The sequence below is a fragment of the Myiozetetes cayanensis genome, unplaced genomic scaffold (genome assembly GCF_022539395.1).
Source record: "Myiozetetes cayanensis isolate MyiCay16 unplaced genomic scaffold, myiCay2020 scf4, whole genome shotgun sequence".
NCBI lineage: Eukaryota > Metazoa > Chordata > Aves > Passeriformes > Tyrannidae > Myiozetetes > Myiozetetes cayanensis.
Window position 1 is genome coordinate 61,494,002 of NW_026087631.1, and position 21,467 is coordinate 61,515,468.

At 33.8% G+C, this 21,467-nt stretch overlaps 1 protein-coding gene across 9 annotated transcripts in view; it reads right to left on the reverse strand.

Annotated features, from left to right (window-relative positions):
* Positions 1 to 530: 530 nt before the first annotated feature.
* Positions 531 to 21,467, reverse strand: part of SPEF2 (sperm flagellar 2) — a 77,054-nt gene continuing 56,117 nt past the window's right edge. For 3 of the 9 annotated variants that reach the window (XM_050329255.1, XM_050329251.1, XM_050329250.1), the window contains 7 exons: positions 14,966 to 15,072; positions 12,970 to 13,152; positions 11,192 to 11,284; positions 10,415 to 10,588; positions 7,079 to 7,267; positions 6,827 to 6,949; positions 531 to 1,681 (listed from right to left, as the gene is read on the reverse strand). In XM_050329255.1, the coding sequence (XP_050185212.1) occupies positions 1,586 to 1,681; positions 6,827 to 6,949; positions 7,079 to 7,267; positions 10,415 to 10,588; positions 11,192 to 11,284; positions 12,970 to 13,152; positions 14,966 to 15,072 (965 nt within the window). In that variant the 3' untranslated portion in view covers positions 531 to 1,585. Of the gene's footprint in view, positions 1,682 to 6,826; positions 6,950 to 7,078; positions 7,268 to 10,414; positions 10,589 to 11,191; positions 11,285 to 12,955; positions 20,329 to 21,467 lie in introns of those variants that run through there. The other 6 variants (XM_050329252.1, XR_007630535.1, XR_007630534.1 and 3 more) reach the window with 6 other exon arrangements.

The following is a 21,467-nucleotide window of genomic DNA, read 5'->3' on the forward strand; positions in this document are numbered from 1 at the left end:
ATTATTTGTATTCTTAGAGAGCATTGAATGCTTCGAAGAATCAAACCAGGGAAAGGAATCTTTAAATATTTTGTGCAATTTTTACCAGGGTAATGCTGAATCCAGAAAAATATACTCCAGAATGAAGGAGAGTAGGTATCTTGGAATTATTTACTTATTAATAATATTTGTAGGCTAGTAAGACAATGTAGAATGCCCAGTGTTAGCTACCACCTTGGGTAGCTGACAGACTACAAATTTAGATGCTACACTGAGTTCCAATAATCACTGTTTCCTATGTTTAATCTTCAGAAAACTTGAAACTGTAGATCAGAAGAATGAATACCACTGAAAACTGAAGGTTTATTAGATATCTTGATTTTTAACTCAGGAGTGTTCTGAAATGTATGCCACAAATTTCCATGAAAAAACAGTTCCTATCATTTTATAATTAGCCATCACCAGACACAAGAGAATGGAAAAGTTGAATAAAACTACATTTAAACACAAACATCCTAATAACAGGAAAATTTATTTGAAATCCATTCCAGAGAAACTTCCAGAAACAACAGTAAGAGTCACACTTGATATAGAAAAAGAAACAACAGTAAGAGTCACACTTGATATAGAAAAAGAAACAACCACTTCAGCCATAAATGAGAGCATTTGACCAAAACTCTACTTAATCTGCCAGAGAAGCCAACACCCTCTAGGTGTCATGGTGTGCCATAGGGAGTTTTAGACAAATACCCATCACACATGAAAATCTGCAACATGTGTCTGGAGAGCCCAGAGCCCTTGAATACACCATGTGAATGAAAAAAGGACTCTTGATCAGTTACTGAAAACAGTGGTGTGGAACCCCAACAATTCTTGCAACCATTGATGTGATGTGCAAAATTGGCAGTGGAACCACTAACGGTGCACTGCTTGCCCTGCTGCTGCAAGTCTGTGCCACGTGTTGTGAGGGGAGGTAACCCTGTGCCACCCACACCACTGGGCTCTGATTGGTGCTGCAGTGGAGGAAGAGCCTGTAGATTTTGAGCACGTGGCAGCAGAGCTGAGATGCAGTGGAAGGTTAGAAAGGTTGAATAGCAGAGTCATCATCTCCACTGTCAACAGGCACTCCATTTTCATGCCCTTTTGGTAGTTTATCCTGATCTTTGAGAAAGCAGTGTTTTCATTCACTTATTTTATTCACTACAAATTGCAACATGTTTTAAAGGATTAATGGATTACAACGTTTAATTAATTAAATAATTAATAAAATATACGCATAACAAAAAGTGAACAGATATCTTAGTTTACTTAGAAGAATTGGACATATCCTTTTATTAAACCAACTCTTAATGAACACATTATCATCTTTATTTATGTTCAGAAAAGGGTTTAATTTTATTTAGAAATATGATCAGACTATCTGACATGAGCAAACCATAACTTTTCCTGTTGGTGGTTTTGTTTTTTTTTTTAATTTAAAGTAACAGAAAATGTCTAACTGCAATGGGATTTTGCTCTCACAACAACAACAAAACAGCCTTCCTTATAGAAGAGAGGACTGTAGATCTAAGACAACTTTCTTATAAACTTAAGAAAAAAATATTTCTTAATGTTCATGAACAACAGTTGATGTTCTTACATGCTTTTTCCCCCCATCAGTAGATTGTGCTTGTTTAGGTCTTTGGAGAAAGCTTTTAATGTCCTATGAAAAGGAAAAAGAAATGTTAAAAGGTCATTCCATATTGCAGCCTGATCTACCTTAAAACTTGTAATAATAACACCCATCTTTCCATGGGGTGAGCTTTCTAACTAGTGGCTAGAACATTGTGATGAAAAACTAAGTTCAGTGAAGATAAGCTACATGTTCCCCAGCTTACAGAAGTTGTATTCCAGAAGGGCACTAAAACCACTGCTGTCATTCATCTTAAGCATTAATATCACTGAGATGATGTTTTCATATTATCCACAGAACTTCACTGCCTTCATTGCCTTTACAAAACTGCAGTGTGCTAAAATGCAATTCTTAAAGTAAACAGAGATCTTAAACATCAGCTTAAACTTAAATCCCTAAAGAGAGGTATTAAAACTGTTGTTTAAACCAGTAAATGCTATTCAGAACATACAAACTCTCCAATAAAGTTTCTTTTTTTATTCTTTTTTCACATCATATTTCAGGTTGAACTTAAACAATTCCAGGAAATGGATATAAAAGAAAATAAGTAACTAGCATTTGGAAGAATACATACTCTCATTAGTTTAATTTTGTGTTCAGTTCTTTATTGTTCAATTTGTTAATTTTCAATAATTTTGTATTAGCACAATCTGCTCTATTTCCAATTTCAGCAATATTATTCACTCTGTGTTAGGGGGAATGAGGAATTTTTGGTTTAAAAATACCCCATGCTGAGTGTTGAGTACAGAGATAAATAGTAATTTAACTTAATAGCATTTTCCAATATTGTCAGTAAACATATTTTTTTCCTTTGGAAGAATAATTGCAGTCAGATTTTTTTTTTTAATAAACTAGTTTAAATTCAGATATGTAGTCCAATATATATTTTTTGCATATTTGAAAGATACAGCTTTTTTCCAAAAGCAAGAACTGCCTGTATGTAAATGATGCCTCACAAGCTAGCAAAACATCAGAAGCATTTCAGTGAATACTGTAGAAACATGTTCAAAGAAACTTTTACCATTTCTTTGGTTTAGAAGACACTACCAACATTTATCTTTGACTCTAAGAGATACTTCAGTAGGATAAGGTCCTCTTCAGCACATTGAGTCAGAAAAAGGAGTTTCAATTCCAGTTCCACAACAGTAAATACTAGCAAATGTAATTTTAAATACTGTCAAAACACTGGAGATACAGTACTCCAACAGATTTGCTTTGTTTGTGTTTATTGAAGCAAACTTACTGTTCCAAAATATTTAATTTTATATTTTTTGAATGTAAGAAACAATATTATTCTGTACATTTCACATTCTAAAATTTGTTAGGGATGAAATACATGATAAAAAGAAGCATACTGTAGGTCTCCTTTTTAAACTAGGTACTTAAACACTGAGTTAAATTTTCCTTTTCTTGCACACTGAGACATTTAAAACACCACATGAAAAAAGCTTCTCAAGTTTCACAAGTATTACAACTACAGCCTATGACTAGACAGTGATTCAGCAGTGCTTTTTTCTGTCAAAGCATTGACTATGAACTATATGATCTAGGTGATAAGATGTATTGAATATAATCTGTATAAACAGATAACTTTGTTAAGTGATATGTGGAGTTCTGATTGATTGCTGAGCCTTGTAATATCAAAGGGTTGCTGTGACTATATTAATTTTTAATAATATTTTGTAATAATTTGTAATATTTGTAATAATTCCTCAGCATACTAATAAATATTTTTGATAAAGACGTGAACTACACATTAATAGAAATCCTATTTCAGTGGAATTCCTATTTGAATAAATATCTCAGTTATGTTACTGAAATGATTAACAGAATTAACTACAATAACATGATAATTTATTTAGAAGGAACAAATTAATGCAAGGGCCTATGTTGAATGTATTCAAAACATAGATGCATAGAAAGACAGTGTGATATCCTTATCTTCAAAGCCAGAGCTTTTTAAAAAGGACTGTTCAGGACTTAAAAGCAGGATAAAAAATGTAACATAATTTATCCAATGCATAATATTTTTATATCAATAAGCTGAATTCTAATTATCAAGCTATCTTGTTATCCTCAGTAACTACACAAAAGTAGTCCACTCAGATTAACAGATACTGCACTACGCGTTACAAATTATAGAAGTAGAATATAACCCAGACTCCTTCTTTAAATTTATTGGAATCAAAATGCAGAGTTACTGAAATGTGTGATTGTTTCTCTAGTTCTGTATCTCTGACAGTCTCAGAACAGATGGAACAACTGTAAAATAAATAATATAAGGCCTGAAGAAGACCCTTTAATTGATCAAGCCAAAGAGACAAACCCATGCAGTGGAAAAGGCAGAATCCCTTGTTTCTTCCTCCTGAATCAGTCGGTCTAAGAAAAATATTGTCTCATTTATTATTAAAGGTATTTAAAGAAAATTTAATTTGGAATGTAATGAAGTGTATTCATAAACACACACATATAAGTGTCATCTAACTACTCTCAAGTAACAAATTTCATGTGATAAGCAGAAAAAATATGTGTTGATAATGGCAAACCACTTGAAAGCTCTAGTCAGGACCAGAAAGATTCGTAATCAGGACAGGAAAGACCAGATGAAAAAGTCATAGAATTTCCAAGTTTATTCTTTGTTGACTTCTTACTAAGGCTAAAAGTCAGAAAGTTCATCATGTAGGATGTTGACAGCCCACTAGTACATGAACTAAGAAAACAACCCTTTCAAAAGACAAGAATATATCTCATCTTGAAAAAATATTTTTATGAGAGATTGTATTGGTTAAAATTGAACAGATCACCAAGATCCAAAGGAATCAGGTGTCCTAACTCAAAAAAATTGTAAGCTAGGTATTCAATTTATAGCTTTCAGCAAAACATTTTATTTTCTGATGTTTCTGACTGCATTAGCAGAAACACTTTAACTTTAGAAACCACACCCTAACTTGCTATATTTATCTTGTAAATGATCTCAAAATAACAGCACTGCGGTCGAATTTCATTTTTTAGACATCTCTCAGGAGAATTTCTGAAAAAATAATTGTTGGGAAAAATATTGTTTTACTTACTTAGGCAATGTCTTTGAAAGAAAAAAGTTTACCTGTTCCCCAAATATGGAATTGACAAAGGAAGACTTCCTGGAGTTCACATATTTTAGACCAGAATTGTAATGTACTTACAACAACGGCCCCTGGGTCTCTATGCCTGTTTGCTAATGAATATAACACTTTTTTGTAAACCTGAGTTAAGAACTTGTGGCCTGAACTCTTCACCAGTTAGTCAGAACTTTAAAGTAAGACTGAAGTGTTGATTTCATCCATAAAACAGCAGTCTGTATATAGCAATACAGTCAAGGAATAAAATATTCTGGTTTAAGTATAGAAACTGTAGAGTACTATATTTGAGATACAGACAGTATAAGCCTTTTCAAGAGAAAATGTTAAAGTATTACAAAGGAGCAGTGAAGCTCTGCATCACCTAACTGTTGAGTCAGGAGATACAGGCATCAAACAAACCTGCCAAATAAGCGGAAAAATGTATTATTGAAGTGCAATGCTATCAACATAAAAAGATGTGGAAACTCCTTTGGGCTAGAATATGTACACTGAAACCCTCAGCTACTGCCAAGATTCATATACACTATCTTACACCTTTTCTCACAGAGTGACAATTTTTATAACTCAAGTGCTCTGAATATATCCTGCCAGCCAGAAATAACATAGGTGATCAATGGTAGCTAAAAAATTTTAAATGTGTACTACAGTCTACTGTTTAAGCTATATAACAGTTCCTCCTAAAAGTGGTAAAGGAATATTAGAAATTTTAATAAGTAATAGATGCTGTGATTTTTATTTTGTTTTTAGCTCTTGGTTAGTGTGAAGAGATTTTAAAAAAAAGTCACCCTCACTGTAAATAGTCAAGCATATAGATACGGCTTTTCTCAGTTTACACCTTAGTTAAGTGTTATTTTAGGTTGCATCACATTGGGTCTATGTGAAGAGGTTGCATTATGTTAAACGTAACAAAGCCAGTGTGAAGAACAAATCTTGAGATGGAACACATACAGGCAACTGGTTCAAGAAATTCTTTGGTTTACGAGAAATTCAGTGAGGATGGAAAAAGAATTCAAATTATAAAATAAAGTACTAATTAAATAAAACGGGTCAGGAAGAAAGAATAGGGAAGGAAAGGGAGGAATGACCTAACATTCCATGGTGTCTATATTCCAAAACTGGCTGAGACGTCAACATAGGCAAGATACCCATTGATAGTTATAATCTTCAATTGTGTTTTCTTTGTCTTACATTTTTCCTTTCTATCCCTTCCTATTATAGCAAATTAATTTTTAACCCTCTCTTTGACTGAGTAAATATATTCTTTTATTCTTATATCTCATCTTTTACTAACAAAGATTATGAGCGATGGGCACTTCACATGCTACAAGCGATGAATATAATTAAGAAATAGCAAGTTACTTCTGAAGTATAATTTATCTTATTCAAATTTTGTGGGACAGTATGTGCCCCTGGTGGTGATCATCTTAAACCAGTGAAGACTGTTTATATTTGAACTCTGGGCATGCAAATGCAAGCATCCTTTCCTCTTGTTTCACACTGTTTTCTTAGACCTTGTATATTGTGTATTTTTGCCATAGTTTGATACATTAAATAGGGTTATACTCTGGTCCAAACCTGCCTTATGTGCAACTGTTTTAATGCATGTTTAAGCATGGGTGCAGGTAACAGGGAAACTCTAGAGAATGGTAGGGAAGAACACTTGGTCCTTTACTACCTCTGCATGCCCTTTTCTGCAGTCTGGTCGGCCTGGGATGGAACACAACCTATCACATATCCTATAGTGTCCTGCAGTGTGATCCTGTTGGGAAGATAGCACAGTCTCCTTTCTATGGGTAAGGAGAAAAGCAATGCTGAATGTGACAAGGCAGTAGAAAACTGCCTGTAGCTACAGGCCAGCCAGACGTGTACAAAAAATAGGTCAGAAAGCAGCACAGTCTTTCACGGACAAGAAAACAACTGATCTAACCTACAGCTGTACAGTTGATCTATGTTGCAAATTGGCAGCATCTACACTAATTAAATTTACATTTCTAGGATAATGCAAATTTAAATACGCGTGCTTACAAAGTTCTTGGTCCCAAAAAGCAATACTCACATGAAGTTTGTATCCTTGGTAGCTGTTGATCAAGTCTTTCATGAAAGAGTGAATCAAAAGGACTTCAACTGGAATAGGTGTCAGATCTTCAGTACTTAATTCTTTGTATATTTTGATGAAATTCTTTAAAGAAAAAAAAAATATACCGTCAATTTATTGTTTAAAAAAATGGTAGAAAAGCAAAGATCACGGCTGGTATTTATATAGCATATAATGCACGCTACCAAACCTTCTTTGAATCAATCTGCCTACCTCATCATAGTTGCCTGCCTTCTCCAAATTGCTAAATCTATGATTATCTTGATCTTTTCTTCCTCCAGTATGAAACACTTTGAATAGAGTTGCCACTGAAATTACTCCTTCACCTGTGTAATTCAAGACTTCTTTTTCATTTTCTGTTGAAGTCTTCTCATTTGACAATGTGTTGGGACATGGAGAATCCTAAGAAAATTAATGTATAATACTTGGGGGTAAATACTCTTGTCAGATCATCTGTTTCAGTTAAACATTCATTAAGGATCAATGGATTACACTTCAAACTTAAGTCCTTGTAAAACAAAAATAATCAACTCAGACAAAATTATCTACTGCACTGTAGGACGACAGAATAGATCTTAAGAGTCCAGAATATCCATAATGTTGGCATTAGCAGAAATTTAATAAATAGCTTTTTCCAGGAATGTGGCCAACATTCTACAGAAAAATTAACATTTCTCAGAGCAACAAAACATAAAAATATTTAATAGCTATAAATTACAATACCAAGAACTTTGTCTTTATATAAGGAGTAAACTTGAGGATTCTGGATGTTCACATGAAAAAAACCAGTAGGAATTTTCTAGTCCAAATGAAGAAGTCACTGCAAGAACTCCATTTTGGCCACAGTTAACACAGACTCAACAGCTCTCCACAGAAAAAGATGAGATTTTCTGTTTTATGCAGAAAAATTCGAATTTTATTTAAACAAGCAATTAGGTAACTTCATGGTGATATAAGGGCTGGCCAAAGGAAAAAAAAAAACAAACCAAAAAGAACCCCAAACTCAAACCTGCTGTAGAGATTTGGGAGCACAACAATGAGAAAGGATCTCACATAGGTGAACAATGCTTTGACAGGATTATGCCACTGTGTAGACTAACAACTAACAACAACAGGAAATTGCATTTAGTTGAACAAACCATTTCTCTCTTCATTGGGAGGGAGAGACTGCTGAGATTCAGTCACACTTGTGCTACGTGCCTTAGGCCTTAATACATGCAATTTTGAACACAGGAGGAGCAGAGTCACTTATACAGTCTTTTTAACACAAAATAGTTGACATTACACAAATATCAACACTGAAGTTTCCTATCTCCCCCTGCATCATTTACATTTAGCTTTCAGACCTACATAGCCAATAACAACATTACCAAGACTTAAAAGTTAAGCATTTTAAGTGAGAGGGTCTTTGCAATGAAGTTAAAGAAGTCTCAAGAATATATTTGGCTGAGCTTTTCTTATTAACAGTATGAAAGTTTCAGACATATTTCTGTAGGCAGTTACCAATGAGAAGCCATTACAATTATCAGCACAAAAGAAGCAAAAGAGACGAGACAAATGAGGTGCAGCAGTATAAGTTCCTACTTATAAGCTAACTATGTAAGTTGTACTACAAAACTTCTAAGAGATGAGCAATATAGGTCTTTATATTTGACTGATGAATATTCCACTGATAATACTTGTTAAATTTCCAGTACCTCTAGCGAGAACTGGGATATTTAGATCACATGTAAACACCCGCAGTGAAACAAAGATTTAGGTTCTTAATTTGGTGCCTCAAACCACTTTGGATGTCTTCAGGATTCTCTGTATTTGATGGAGCTTGGCTCAACCATGACACAATATCAATATACAATTTACTTTTTGCCCCCTTGTGTTTGTGGAATAACTTGCATGAAATGCTGGCTCTAATAAAACCAATGGAGAAAACGAATTTGCTTCAATGGAATGGGATTTCTTTTGTTCTCTTTTGTCTGTATTCAACATTATTATTAAAGTGCACAAAGACAGAACACAAGGCATAAGAAGAAAGAAAATATTAAAATTATGTTCTATCAGTCCTGTGATTCTGAGGACCAACTTACAACAGATAATTATAAAGTCAAAGAGAATCCACACAAGCAAGATTTATTTAACATTTAATTCTTAGATATTCCTAAGGTTCTAAGAGGGTCCCCAAATGAATTAGGCACACGAACTGTCTGTATAACACGTTGCACATAGGACATAGCACAGATTAACAGAGCCAATGCCTTGACTGGGAAATCAGGCATGAGGAAATTCTCAGTTAGATGGGATATAACTCCTTCTGCTCAGAGATATGTTGTTAATTGTAGGTTGAAGGCAAATGTTCACCTTCACTTGTGACTCAGAGCCTAAAGAAATTGTTGACACTTAGGTGGTAATGCCACTGCAGTTATATCTTACAAAACTTCCAACCAAACAGATCAAACACAGCAGAAACTGGTAAAGAGGAGAACAGATTGTGTAGCTTTATATCCAATGAGATGAGAGTTAGAACTTTCCACTGAAATGTGGGAAAATAAGTTCAGGTCCACAGTATCTAATTGGGAGTACTCTGTGCTCTACTTCTTGCTATGAAGTACGAAAAAGAAATTGTCTTATTCAGACTTTCCAATGTACAAAAACTCTGTTGTGCCAAATAAAACACAGGGAAGTATAATATGTTTTGTCATTTGAAGTGATGTTATTATGCTTATCTATATGATTACACTGTGTAGTACAATAATGCCCTTTCTTTACTGTTTCTAGAGATCTCAACTGTACTGTAAGTATTGGCAAATTCTACGTGGTTGTGACAGTGCAATGAAACATTTTATTATCTGGAATGGCATATTCTTTCCAAGGTGTGTTATAAGTAATTTATGTCTCAAAAAAATGACTTGTACTTCAATAATAAGTAACTGATGCATGGAGTGCTCTAATTGCAGTTTTGAGACTTTAAAAATAAAAACATACTCCAGAAGTATCAAAAATGTTCAAAAGACCAGTTTAATTTGATTTGAGAACACATTCATCATGGCTGTGAAAATAATATAAAAATTATTTTGTATGAAACTAATTATTATTAATCCTTCTGGTTTACAGGTAACACTAAACACTTGAAAATAATAACAACAGTGTATCTACTTCTAAATACCCCAAAGAAACACAGTGGAAAATATAGCAAGAGCAGCAATAATATCAGGTTTCGCATCCATAGATAACACTACAGTCACACTACAGTCTAATCCCTGGGGACTGACTGCTGGCCTAAGACTAGGCCAAAGAATTACCTTACATTCGTATGTACCAGTAAATATCTTAAACTTTCACTATTACTTAGCAGGTAAATTTCCAGACTTTTGGAAGGATACTTCTGAGTATTATTACCAAAGTCAGTAAAACTATTTGCAGAGTTCACATGAAGTCAATGAGATTACTTGTAAGGACTGGAGATACCCAGGGTAAGCAAATATACAGAAATACAGTTAATTTACAATTTGAAAGCACTACTACTTTCTCTAGTAATTTACTGTAATACTTTACCGCACATGGATGAGAGGCTTCCTTTTTTCTGTGAACATATGTTCCAGTAGCAACACTAAGTGCTCTGTATACACCTTCAACTGGATCAGAGTGGGAGGCAAAATAAAGCAGCATCTCAGTGTAGTCGAGCAGAGCAGGACCTTTTCTGGTATCAGCAAATAAACTGAAGAAAAACTATAAAAGGACAAAAATATGTAAACCAATTTCCACTAGTGGAATTTAATGGAATATAAATCAAGGACTGTAGAGAAAAGGATGAAATACAATAGCTACTGTGAATAAGACATACTGTGTTTAAAAGCATATTAATACTGTGTAAATCCAGATAAATCATGTGTTTAAGTAATTCAAGGAAACAGAAATTGAATTTCACAGAATATAGAGAAATTAATAAAATCTTGTATCATGACAAACATGTTCAAAGCATTTTTTGTATTCAGATCACACTATTAGCTCTCTCTTTCATGGAAATATCTATGAGCTTAGATGCAGCGATCATTTGTCTCCCATTCTTTACAAAGCTGCTTACTGTGTAACAAAATTAATGTTGTTCAATGAAGACCACAAATAATTAATTCTGAGTAGACTACTTTAGATTTAGAATACAGTAGGACAATTCTTAGATTCCTTTCTACATTATTCTGAAGCACCACCTGACCTCAAAAAACACTGAAACACTGAAGCAATTACAGGGAAAAAAAAGACACAAGAAACTTTTGTATGAGACCTCTCGGGTTTCAATAGTAGTCTCTTCAAAATACCTATGTTTTTAGTTACCTTTATGAGGCGTTTTAGCCTATCTAAAGACATAGACTGTGTGCAACCTTTTGTTATGCTTGGATCTTCATTTCCATGAAACCATAAGCCAACCTGATTTAAAAAAAAAATGTTAATTTTCACACATTAAAATAAGGTGATCTTTATTCTCTAACTGTTCAACAGACGGGTTACTAAGAGCTTAATTCCTGGACTTAATCAAACTGAATTTATTATTAATACACATTAATACAGAACAACTAAGTACCTGTTTGTACTTCATAACAGATACTTGAGAAATTACTGAAAATTAGGTAGAAGTGAATTTATACCCTTGAAAATACATAGTTGTAAACTACATGGTTGAAGAAGCAAAACGTGGAGTTTCTATGCATGTTCTGGTTTCTTCCTTTTAGGATACCATTTACTACCTCCATAGTTTTTGTCTGAACTGTACTTTCAGAACAAACTGTCCACAATTCAGGATGATGAAGGATGGAGTCATGGCTCTTCTCACGCTTTCCCTGCTCCCAAAAAGATGACTAATGTAATGCCTAGAGAGCATGTCCTGTAATGCCTACAGAGCTATAGCTACAGCTGTAAATTAATAGTGCTCAGAACGAATTCTGTAATACTAGACTAGAAAACATCAACTAAATCTACAATAGGATAGGCATGGAGAGACTCTAAGATCCTGTGTACATTCTCAGTCTGCATGCCTTATACCTGTTAGTTTCTTTTTAAATACTCACACTTCAGTAAAAATTACAACAACAGAAAAAAAGGTGCATATAAACCTGCACTTTTTGTGGGATTTTTGGTTCTGCAGCATTTGTTTCTTTGCAAGTCAGGGGTGGGTAGGGATTGGAAGGCACCCCCAGAATTTTTAAATTAATCAAAGTAGTTCTGAAACTGACAGACTTCTGGAAACATAGCCTTTATTTAGTTTTTGAAGAAAACCAACATTAAGTGATTGGAAAGCAAATTGCAATAAATGTTCTATGAAATCTATTTAAAAGAATTTGAAAATTATTTTTAATATCAACAAATGCAAACTGGCAGAACTGTAGTACTTTTGTGTATTCATGCACATATATACACATACATCTATAGACACATATATGTATATAGATATATATGTGATATTCATAGCTAGTATGGACTAAAAGAATGAAACAGTAGTCATTCTAAGTATGATTAAGAAAGTAAAGTAAGTGAAAATTTAATGAGCAGAATTTTTCTAAAAGAAGAAAAATATATTCTTAATACTCCATGAAACTTACTGAAAAACCTTGCTAAACCACATAGTAATTCAAATAGAAGCTATCTTCTGAGAAAAGATCAAAGAATTTTATAATTTTGCAGGAACTCAAGGTCTGGAAAACAATCTTAATTTGAGGAAATAATAATGGGAAAAAAATCTAGAAATATTTCAATTAAGTACAGCTGATGAGCTGAAACTAAAATCCTTATTTATGCTTGAGCAAGTTTTTTTTAATCTTGCTCAGTGTCAAATAAGCTAATAGTCATCAAAGTGCACACAGAATGGTTTCTTTAAAACAGAAATTATTTTTACTTTAAATTAATGGTGAAACTAGGAAATGGAAGTAAAAAGTAAGCTTGATTTGTGGCAATACGAACATTTCCTGAAAACACTTTTTACCAGAAAGCACCCTTAAACCCAAAAACATTTAAAATTCAGACTGAGTTTCTGAATGTGAATAAACCCAACAATATATCATTCAATTTAGAGAGTTTAGCAAAACAAAACATGATTCAAAAGAGAAAAGAATTATAACCTGCATGTAGTATTCCTTTGTAACAAAGCCCGATCCGGCTTCATCAACAGCCTTGAAGCTATGCAGTGTTTTGAGGAGTTGTGTCACAGATGGCACTGGCCAAGGTTGTGCTGCTGCTACCAAGAATCTGCGCCAGTCAGTAAATTCTGCATTCACTGAGAATGCAGATGCCAGATTTTGTAACTACAAAACCAGAACGACAAATATTGTCAAATATGCATGCATAAACATACAAACATACTCCTTCAATATCCTGTGTATCCTGGCTAGGAAGGACAAGGTCCTGCAGAGAGATGTCACAGTTATTTAAAGGGCATGTATCAGTAAAAAAACAGGCCACAGGCCACTGTGTGTCAGCTGGCCTGTGCAGTTGATATCCCTCTAAATAAATGCTCTAACTCCCCAAATAGGGCTCTGTATCTAAACTGCCTATGAGATATCATCCTGAAACCCTGAGCCATGTCCTGTCGCCTTGAGCACTAAGAACTGAACTAACAATTTAGCAGCATGAGCACAAAATCTAGCAAATCCTTGGTCCTGTTGTTGACAAAGTGGCTTTCTCTCCTCCAGCATTATTTTCAGTTAGAAAAAAGTAGTGGTAGAAAAAGTGCTTTGTGTCTTTTTACCAATGAAGACATTGCATGTACATCGGAGAGTTGGTTACAGGGAGAAACAAACAGGAGAACATTTCTAAAATCTCCTGAGGCAGCATTACAAGGACTGTGTTTGACAGGGGAATCCAAATCTGTCCAGTTCATTTCTGCACCACTGGTATGGTGAGACCCTACTATGCACCTCTACACAACTTTCTGCTCCACATCCAGATTTCCTTGTCGAGGGAAGTGTCTGAGTTGCTTCAGACCAGAGTTTAAGAAGAAGGTGTTCACAGGAAGAAGGCCCTGGGGCAGCACAGTGAGACAATTTGGTGACATTGTAGATGTCATCTGTGCTAATACTGGCTGGAACACTGCTGCTTATTAGTAATTTAAAATTTATTGAGATTCTGGTAAGTCACACCAGAATGGTGAAATGGTGAGTTAAGCTCAGAATAGCTTGTGTAAAATAAATGTATACCTTAGCTTACGCTTCATGCATTTCCTTTTGTAAATAAGTCTTGCTTTCATTATAAATTTAAAAGTCTCATTTTAAAATGGCACTTTTAAAGAAAGAAAAGTCTGTTATTAAAATAAAAATAGCATTTATAAGCACTAAAAGTTCTCAAAGAACACAGCACATGGAATACATGCACATATGGTTGGTTAATAGACGATATTTGACTTGTAGTTTCCCCTAAACAATTAATTTGCTGTGCTAAGATTAGATTTTTATATACTGATGAAGACAGCTGTGGCTAGTTTTCACTAAACTCAATGGAAATACACCACTGAGAAACTTTAAATGTTTTACTCATGCAGTTCATCTGTGTGAAGAATATACAAATGAAGCTGTTTCCCACATGTGAAATACAGTAAAAACACAGATTTGAATCATGGTTTATGTCAGAAATAATTATCAAAACATGCTAAAACAAGTAAACAATTTCATTCAATAGGCCTACCAGTAACATTTGAAGGTAAAATTGATCAGACAATTCAGCACAGAAGATTTGGAAAGACTGAATTCTAATTTTTCATGTCCCTAAACCTGAAAATCTTAGGTAAGTAAGTTTAAGGTCATATAGCTCCAGATTTTAACTTCCTGTGCTGGAATGAAGAACATTAACAGTGTTATTTTAGCTCCTGGAAATGAATTTTCAATGGTGTATAAAAAAACCCATGATTTGAAAATTTTAAATAAATATATTGCTGAAAAAAGCATTTTATTTCTGGCCCAGTGGCTTCTAGAATCCTCTAGTGAAGCAGAAGAATTTTAAGGAAAAACTGATAATGTCCTATAATAGCTATAATCTTGGTTTTATCTTAACAAGAACAATGTTGCACCAATTGTGCAATATTGCACAAACCAATACTACCGTTGAAAACAGGGGTTAACTTACATCTGGAAGTTTTAAGTTCATCCATCGATCAGGAAGGTAATTTTCGCCACGATTCAAATTAATCAAGCGACTAAAACTGTCAATAAATACTTTCTTTCGTATAAAACCTAATAGAAAAGTCAATATCAAAAAAATATATTTAGCATTTTAAATAGAATTCTTCTGTTAAAAGAAATCTGGTTTTTAATTTTAATAGCAATGTGGGAAACTTATTTGTTTTACTGTTATGCACAACTGATAATGTTAATATTTTCAAATCCAAACATAAGATTTCCTCATTTAAAATAAATCATGTGTGGCCTATCTAACAGTAAAATATCAAATATTCTAATGCACTGCATTTCTTTTGATACTTGTTCTGATCTCCATTATGATCACTAATCTATCCTCACACAGTCTACACTGACAGTTAATGAGCAATTCAAAAGTACCAATCACACGATTTTGTGTACTGAATACCTACCAACCTTTTCCCCCTCTGTGCTCTATTTTAATCAATCATAAGTCTATCTCCACACTTTAAAGCAAGCATAAGTTAGAGAACAGGATAAGAAACACAGACCATTGTCTGTTGAAATTTGAAACAAAACTGATCTGTTTAAAAAGCTTTTCAGAACTGAGTTGTGGGAGTTAAAAATAGCTCCATTAATTTTATTTTACAGAAATCATTAGACAGGTAAGTACAGTAAGTCTTATTTGTTTTTTAAATAGGCATGGATTTGCTTATGAGCAAGCAAACTTCAAACGTCATACACAGTATTAAAATGCAATATTATGTATGTTAAATTTAATAGACAGATAAGAGTCTTTTCTTCCAGAAACAGACTGGGCTAGCTCAGTGAGGATGCACTGCAAAACCTCTGCATTAACAAAAAAACCTGTAAAATAAGTTTCAAATTATTTAAATTTTGAGAGACAAACCTGATTTGGTCAGGTTATGATCACTTTCAGAGCATCAAAACTGGAAGTCTTAAGATTAACTTTAAAAGTGTATACAATCAGTGAAATACTGGTAAGACTTACTTTTTTTTTTCTTTTTCCAGTTGAAATTCGTGTTGTTTTGAAAAAGCACAGCTGTGCACATTTTAAGGCTAAGAAATATTTTCGTTGGAAGAGAAACAGTGGAGTGAAATGTAACTTTATGAAAAAAGATGTAAGTGGTAGAAAAATTAAGAATGTGTTTGAATATTAATTTCATGTCAGTATTAAAAATCCAGTAGCCAATTTGAATTAATAGTCTACAGTCTCTGTTTACCTCCAAGCAGGAAACATAGGACTAATGCCCTCAGTGCATCTTAGTACAGCAGAGGAATCCTACACATATATAAGCTTGGAGAGAAGAGGAAACAACCAGATTTGTGAAGCCTAAATTCTGTTGGGACAGGAAGAAGGAAGGACTTTCCTACCATAAATTTCAACATGAAAGCAAGAGCTGGGGAAAAAGTACTGGTAGAGTGGTAACAGTGCTCTGATGTCACCTTGTGAAAGTTCTTGAGTTATCACATTGAGAAAGAATACCTTCTAAAAAACCATGTGATAAACCATTTGCTGTTTACTGAAGCACTCTGGCTTGCTGATATAATAATTTTAAGGTAACCACAAATTTATTTTCTGATAAAAACTTCATGCTACAAGAATCAGATCACTTCCATATGGTACAATAAAGCCTGCATAACAGAAGCATCATTACTGGGTGACTTCACAGGTAATTCAATAAACCAGGTAACATTTTAGTGGTTCTTGGGGAGAATAGTCTATGGCCCATGATGGAGCTGGTGTACACTTCATATAAAAAAGAACAGGAAAAAGTTTTACATCTTCTTTCAGTCTTATTTTTTTCCCAGTGCTTTACCATGAAGAGACCAGCTACAATAATTTTTATTGCATTTTTTGCTGAAATTTGCCTTTCCACATCTGATCACTGGCAATCTAATTTTTCTCATGTTATCTTATGTTCAGAACAGTTCAACTCCTAATACGATTTCCATGTATGGCAATAAAGAATGTAGCTCCTGTATTTCCTATGAGTTTATGGCTTCCTGAAATGAAATTTAATTTGGTTTTTCTGCATAAAATTCTAAAAGGATACTAAGATTCTCATCTGATTTTTTTATGAGGCTACATGACTTTAGAAACATATGTAAAAAGTATTTGAGGGGCAAGGAATTTTAAGAACTTGCATCAAAACTAATGTCTGAAATGGGATTGCAATCTAAAATGTTACAGTCATAGAACTTGGACTGGATTATAGCAAATGCTAGAATGCAGTTTTCAGGTAAATATTATAGCAAACATGAATTACTCTGAGATATTTAAGCTCTGCCAGGTGATCTACCCACTTTTTTTCCTGTGTGGTAAATGTGAAGAAACATATCCTCTTTCACTCAGAGTTAAGCAATTTTCTATCTATTAATTACAGAATTGCTGATAAGCTGTTGGGCAATTCCTTTTACTTTATTACCTCCTCCTGAAACATCTGATGTGGGATAATTCCAAAGTTCTAATAGTTCAAAAATTTCAAATGGACTGTGATTTAATTCCTCCTACTGACACACGTAGGAGGAATGATGAGGAAGTCTCAGAGAGAGAGAGGAAATCCCTCATAGACATGTAAAAAAAAAAGATAAGAAATACTTTCCTCACTGTGTTTTCAGGTATTTTGTCTGGATTTAATGTACTTGGGTATATATTACAGAGCACGGAATCATTTTTGAATATCTGATTATAATCCGAGATGAAAGGTGATTCACCATTTTAGTTCAAGAGCTGCTAATGCTTTATAATCACAGAGAGATGCTGAGAGTGGGCAGCTACACAGATGGTACCGAGAAAAGAATACCAGTGTCTGCAAGTGGTAAAAGTAAATAATGTCTTCTAGGAAAGAACAAGGAAAACAATTCCCAGAATTGCCTTTGTCCACCTAACAGGACTCGTTTCAAAACAGGTATGCTCTTCATAAAATCTTTTTGCTAAGTCCAAAATAAAAGAAACTAAACCCAGTAAGTTTTAGTTGAATAATGTAGGAGACTGAACAGAAAATTAAATTATTAAATGTCTGGAAACATTTTTAATTAGAAGAGGCAGAAAGTACTTTGGAAAAAGAATTGGTATTCATGAAGATTTCGAAAAACTCGACAGATGATCAAGATCAGCAAGTAACTTTCACCAGAAACAGATCAAAGTACTCTGAGGAGACAGACTGACAAATTGATCCATTTATTATACTACAGATAAAACAATTCAGGAAGGAATTTTAAGCATATTAGAGAATAGGATTAGAATTCAAAGTGAGCTTTACAAATTGGAGATACAGTCTAGAATAAAAGGACAATATCCAATAAGGATAAATGTCAAGTGTCCCACTGGGCTGAAATAATGAACTGCATAAATGTCACAATGGGAATCTTACTGATAAAGCAAAATTTGTACAGAAAAGTCTCTAGGGAATATGGCAGATCACAATATTACCAGAAAGTACACAAGAAGACATTGGAAATAATCCTTTTTTTTCTTTTTTTTTTTTTTTTTTTTTTTTTTTCTCCCAGATGTTAAAGCTTCTGCTAGCATGTAATTTTGGAATTTGCAGATCTAGAAGGATGTACATAAACTAAAGACTGCCCAGAAGAAAACAGCAAGAATCATCACATGGATGAAAGGAAGATTATGAGAAAACATGCCCCCCTGTATCACCAAAGTGACTTCAGCATTATAGATGCTAAATATACTTTCAGCTTTTATTTCTTTTTTTTGGTTTTCAGCTGTTGGACATTCTGGGAACACATTTTCAACACATTTTTCTAATCTCAACATAGTTAAAAACTTTCCATTTCAAAACTTTGAGGGGAAACAATTCTCTCTGGATTATGTGATTTAAGAGAAAACCCTTAGCATCAACAATGCTACATATCTAGTAAGGTACCTTGTATAATATATACCCTATTTCTTCTAAGGTAAAATATATCTAAACTTTTTATTTATTTTTTTTTTTTTGGTCTGAGAAATCACAGTTTAACATATTTCAATGATAGATGTTCTATAATCCACTGTATAGTGCACAGTACTGATCCTTTTTCTGATCCCTACAGATTAACTCTTCTTGAATTGGCTAAAATCCCTTCACGAGGCATTCATTCAAAACCTACTCCATTTCTGACACACTATTTAGACCTAGATACATGCAAAACACCAAAAAAGAGACTATAGATATGTGTGTGTATATATATGCATGTGTGTAGTGTAGCATAACACAGTACAGTGTAGAGTTACATGATACAGTATGATATGGAATCGTATTGTGCATCTTCAGCTATTACTACACACATTTCACTGTGAAAGAGTTGATCTTCAGATTCAGAAAACGGGTTGATTTAAAGGTGAATGACCTCACATTCATTTCTCCCAAATTATCTCTAGTACATCTTCATTACTGTTGGAAGAACTAAGAGGGGTCATTAATGATTTAATTTTAGCTATCTTTTGATACGAATCATTGCTATTTCTTTGATGGTAAAAATATATTCTGCTGGTATGCCTTACCTTGATTGGAAATTATCAAGTAGAAAGTTGCATTTAGAATATGTAGATTTATGAAAATATGAAATCAGATACTTCACTGAACTATACTTATTCTCAGCTCCAAGATAAAAAACCAAGATACAGCATTCTTATTACAACTTTCAAAAATATTTTTACAGGGGAGAAAGAAAAGTGGTTCAAGCTGTGAAGTATATTGGTCATATCCTGGCTGTAAGAGTACTTGTTATGGGAGGACTGATTTTTTATGTGCAATTAATAATCAGCAATGGATCTGTTCTGCCTCTGCAGTAGTCTTCAGAAGGGTAAGTCCGAGAAAAACTGAGAAAGGTCATGTTAAAACTTATCTGGTTTATAAATTTCATCAAGATCTACAAGGGGAGAACCAGATTTAGCCATAGCATGGTATGTTCTAAAAATATTTTCTACTGTCCCTAATGTTAAGGAGTTCATGCTCTTCAACATCTGCTCAGCAGAAGCTGTGTCTGGTGAAGCAGTACTGGCCGCTTCCATGCAGGTAGCCCAGGCATGAGCTTCGCTATTCTGGTGCGTGTTTATAAATTCAAGTTTGAAATCATCAGTGCCAGAACAAAAATTATGAATGTTTTCCCCCAAATCCACATTATGTTTACGACATGGTACACAAAACATTATTCCCCTTTCATCATCATATTTTAACCAGGAGTATTTTGTTAGCCATATTTTTGGAAATTGGCGATTCCTCTTTCCTTTCTGATGTTCCAAATCTTTCTTCTCTTTCCCTCCGTCACCAGCTTCTCTCTTGCTAGAAGAATTACTCTTGCTTTTAAATTGCTTCATTGCTCTTATGGCTATAATTTAAAAAGAAACAACTAAATATATAATAGTCATTATTCCATAAAATATCAATTGTATATTTTCTTTTTTTGGTCCATATTTACTTGGTCATTTGGGTCTAGACTTTGAAATAAACAGACATGAAGGAGAACAAGGAAACAGAGATCTACCCTTAAATAATTCAGAGACTATCCAGGATTCTTGTAAGAAAAGGTCAGTTTTGACTTCAATTTCCTTTTGACTATCAGGGATTTGTCAGAATGTGCAATCAGTGAAAGGCAGTAGCATCAATATTTTGGAAACGAGAAAAGCAGAGTTTGGAAGTGGAATTAAGAAGGGTCTTCAAGGAAAAAAATCTCCCCAGAAGATACTACTGAAGTCACAAACCAATTACAATGCCCATCAAACCCGACATAAGCAGAAAAGTTAACTTAGAGCAAGTCTGTAAATACATAATCAAAAACCTAACAAAAATGCATAAGATGCTTTAGGGCATATGTAGCTGACATGATTCTCTTAAAATGTATTTATGTGCAGAATTATTTTATTACTGCTTTCAGAACAAGGAACTGTATAAGCCTCTCATTTTGTTCTCAAAATTAAAAGTCTTAAAACATTAAGATTGTTCTCAACATCTCCATAATTTTCTGAAGACAGTTGTTCTTGTATTTTGTAGGAGAAAACACCATAAGCTGAAATCTTTGAAAGTTTTATCTCTAGAGATTATGAATCTCCCATTTTTGGCCAGTAATTTAATGATTCTTTCAGTATATTGCTGCCAGAAAGTTAGGACTTTAAAAGAAAGCAACCAAATAATGATGAGAAATTACATGCAGAATGGAAGCAAGACAACTAGAAATCTATTTATTCACTGGGAAACAGCAAAAGTAAAACCCTGAGCAAGTGACCTAAACTCAGTCTGACTCCCCACCCTCCTTATTGTGATGTGTACGTCAAGAGGCAAAATTTATGATTACTTTAAGCTAATCATAGAAAGAAATGCCATTCCTGGTGCCTTAAAAGGTTTGAAGAAAATGAGTTTTTGTATGCCACTCTTTTCTATTTTACAGGAAGGAGCAAATTTAAATATATATTATACAATTTGTGAGAACTCTCTGTTCCCATTGTTGTAAAAAATGACAGTTTGATTGTT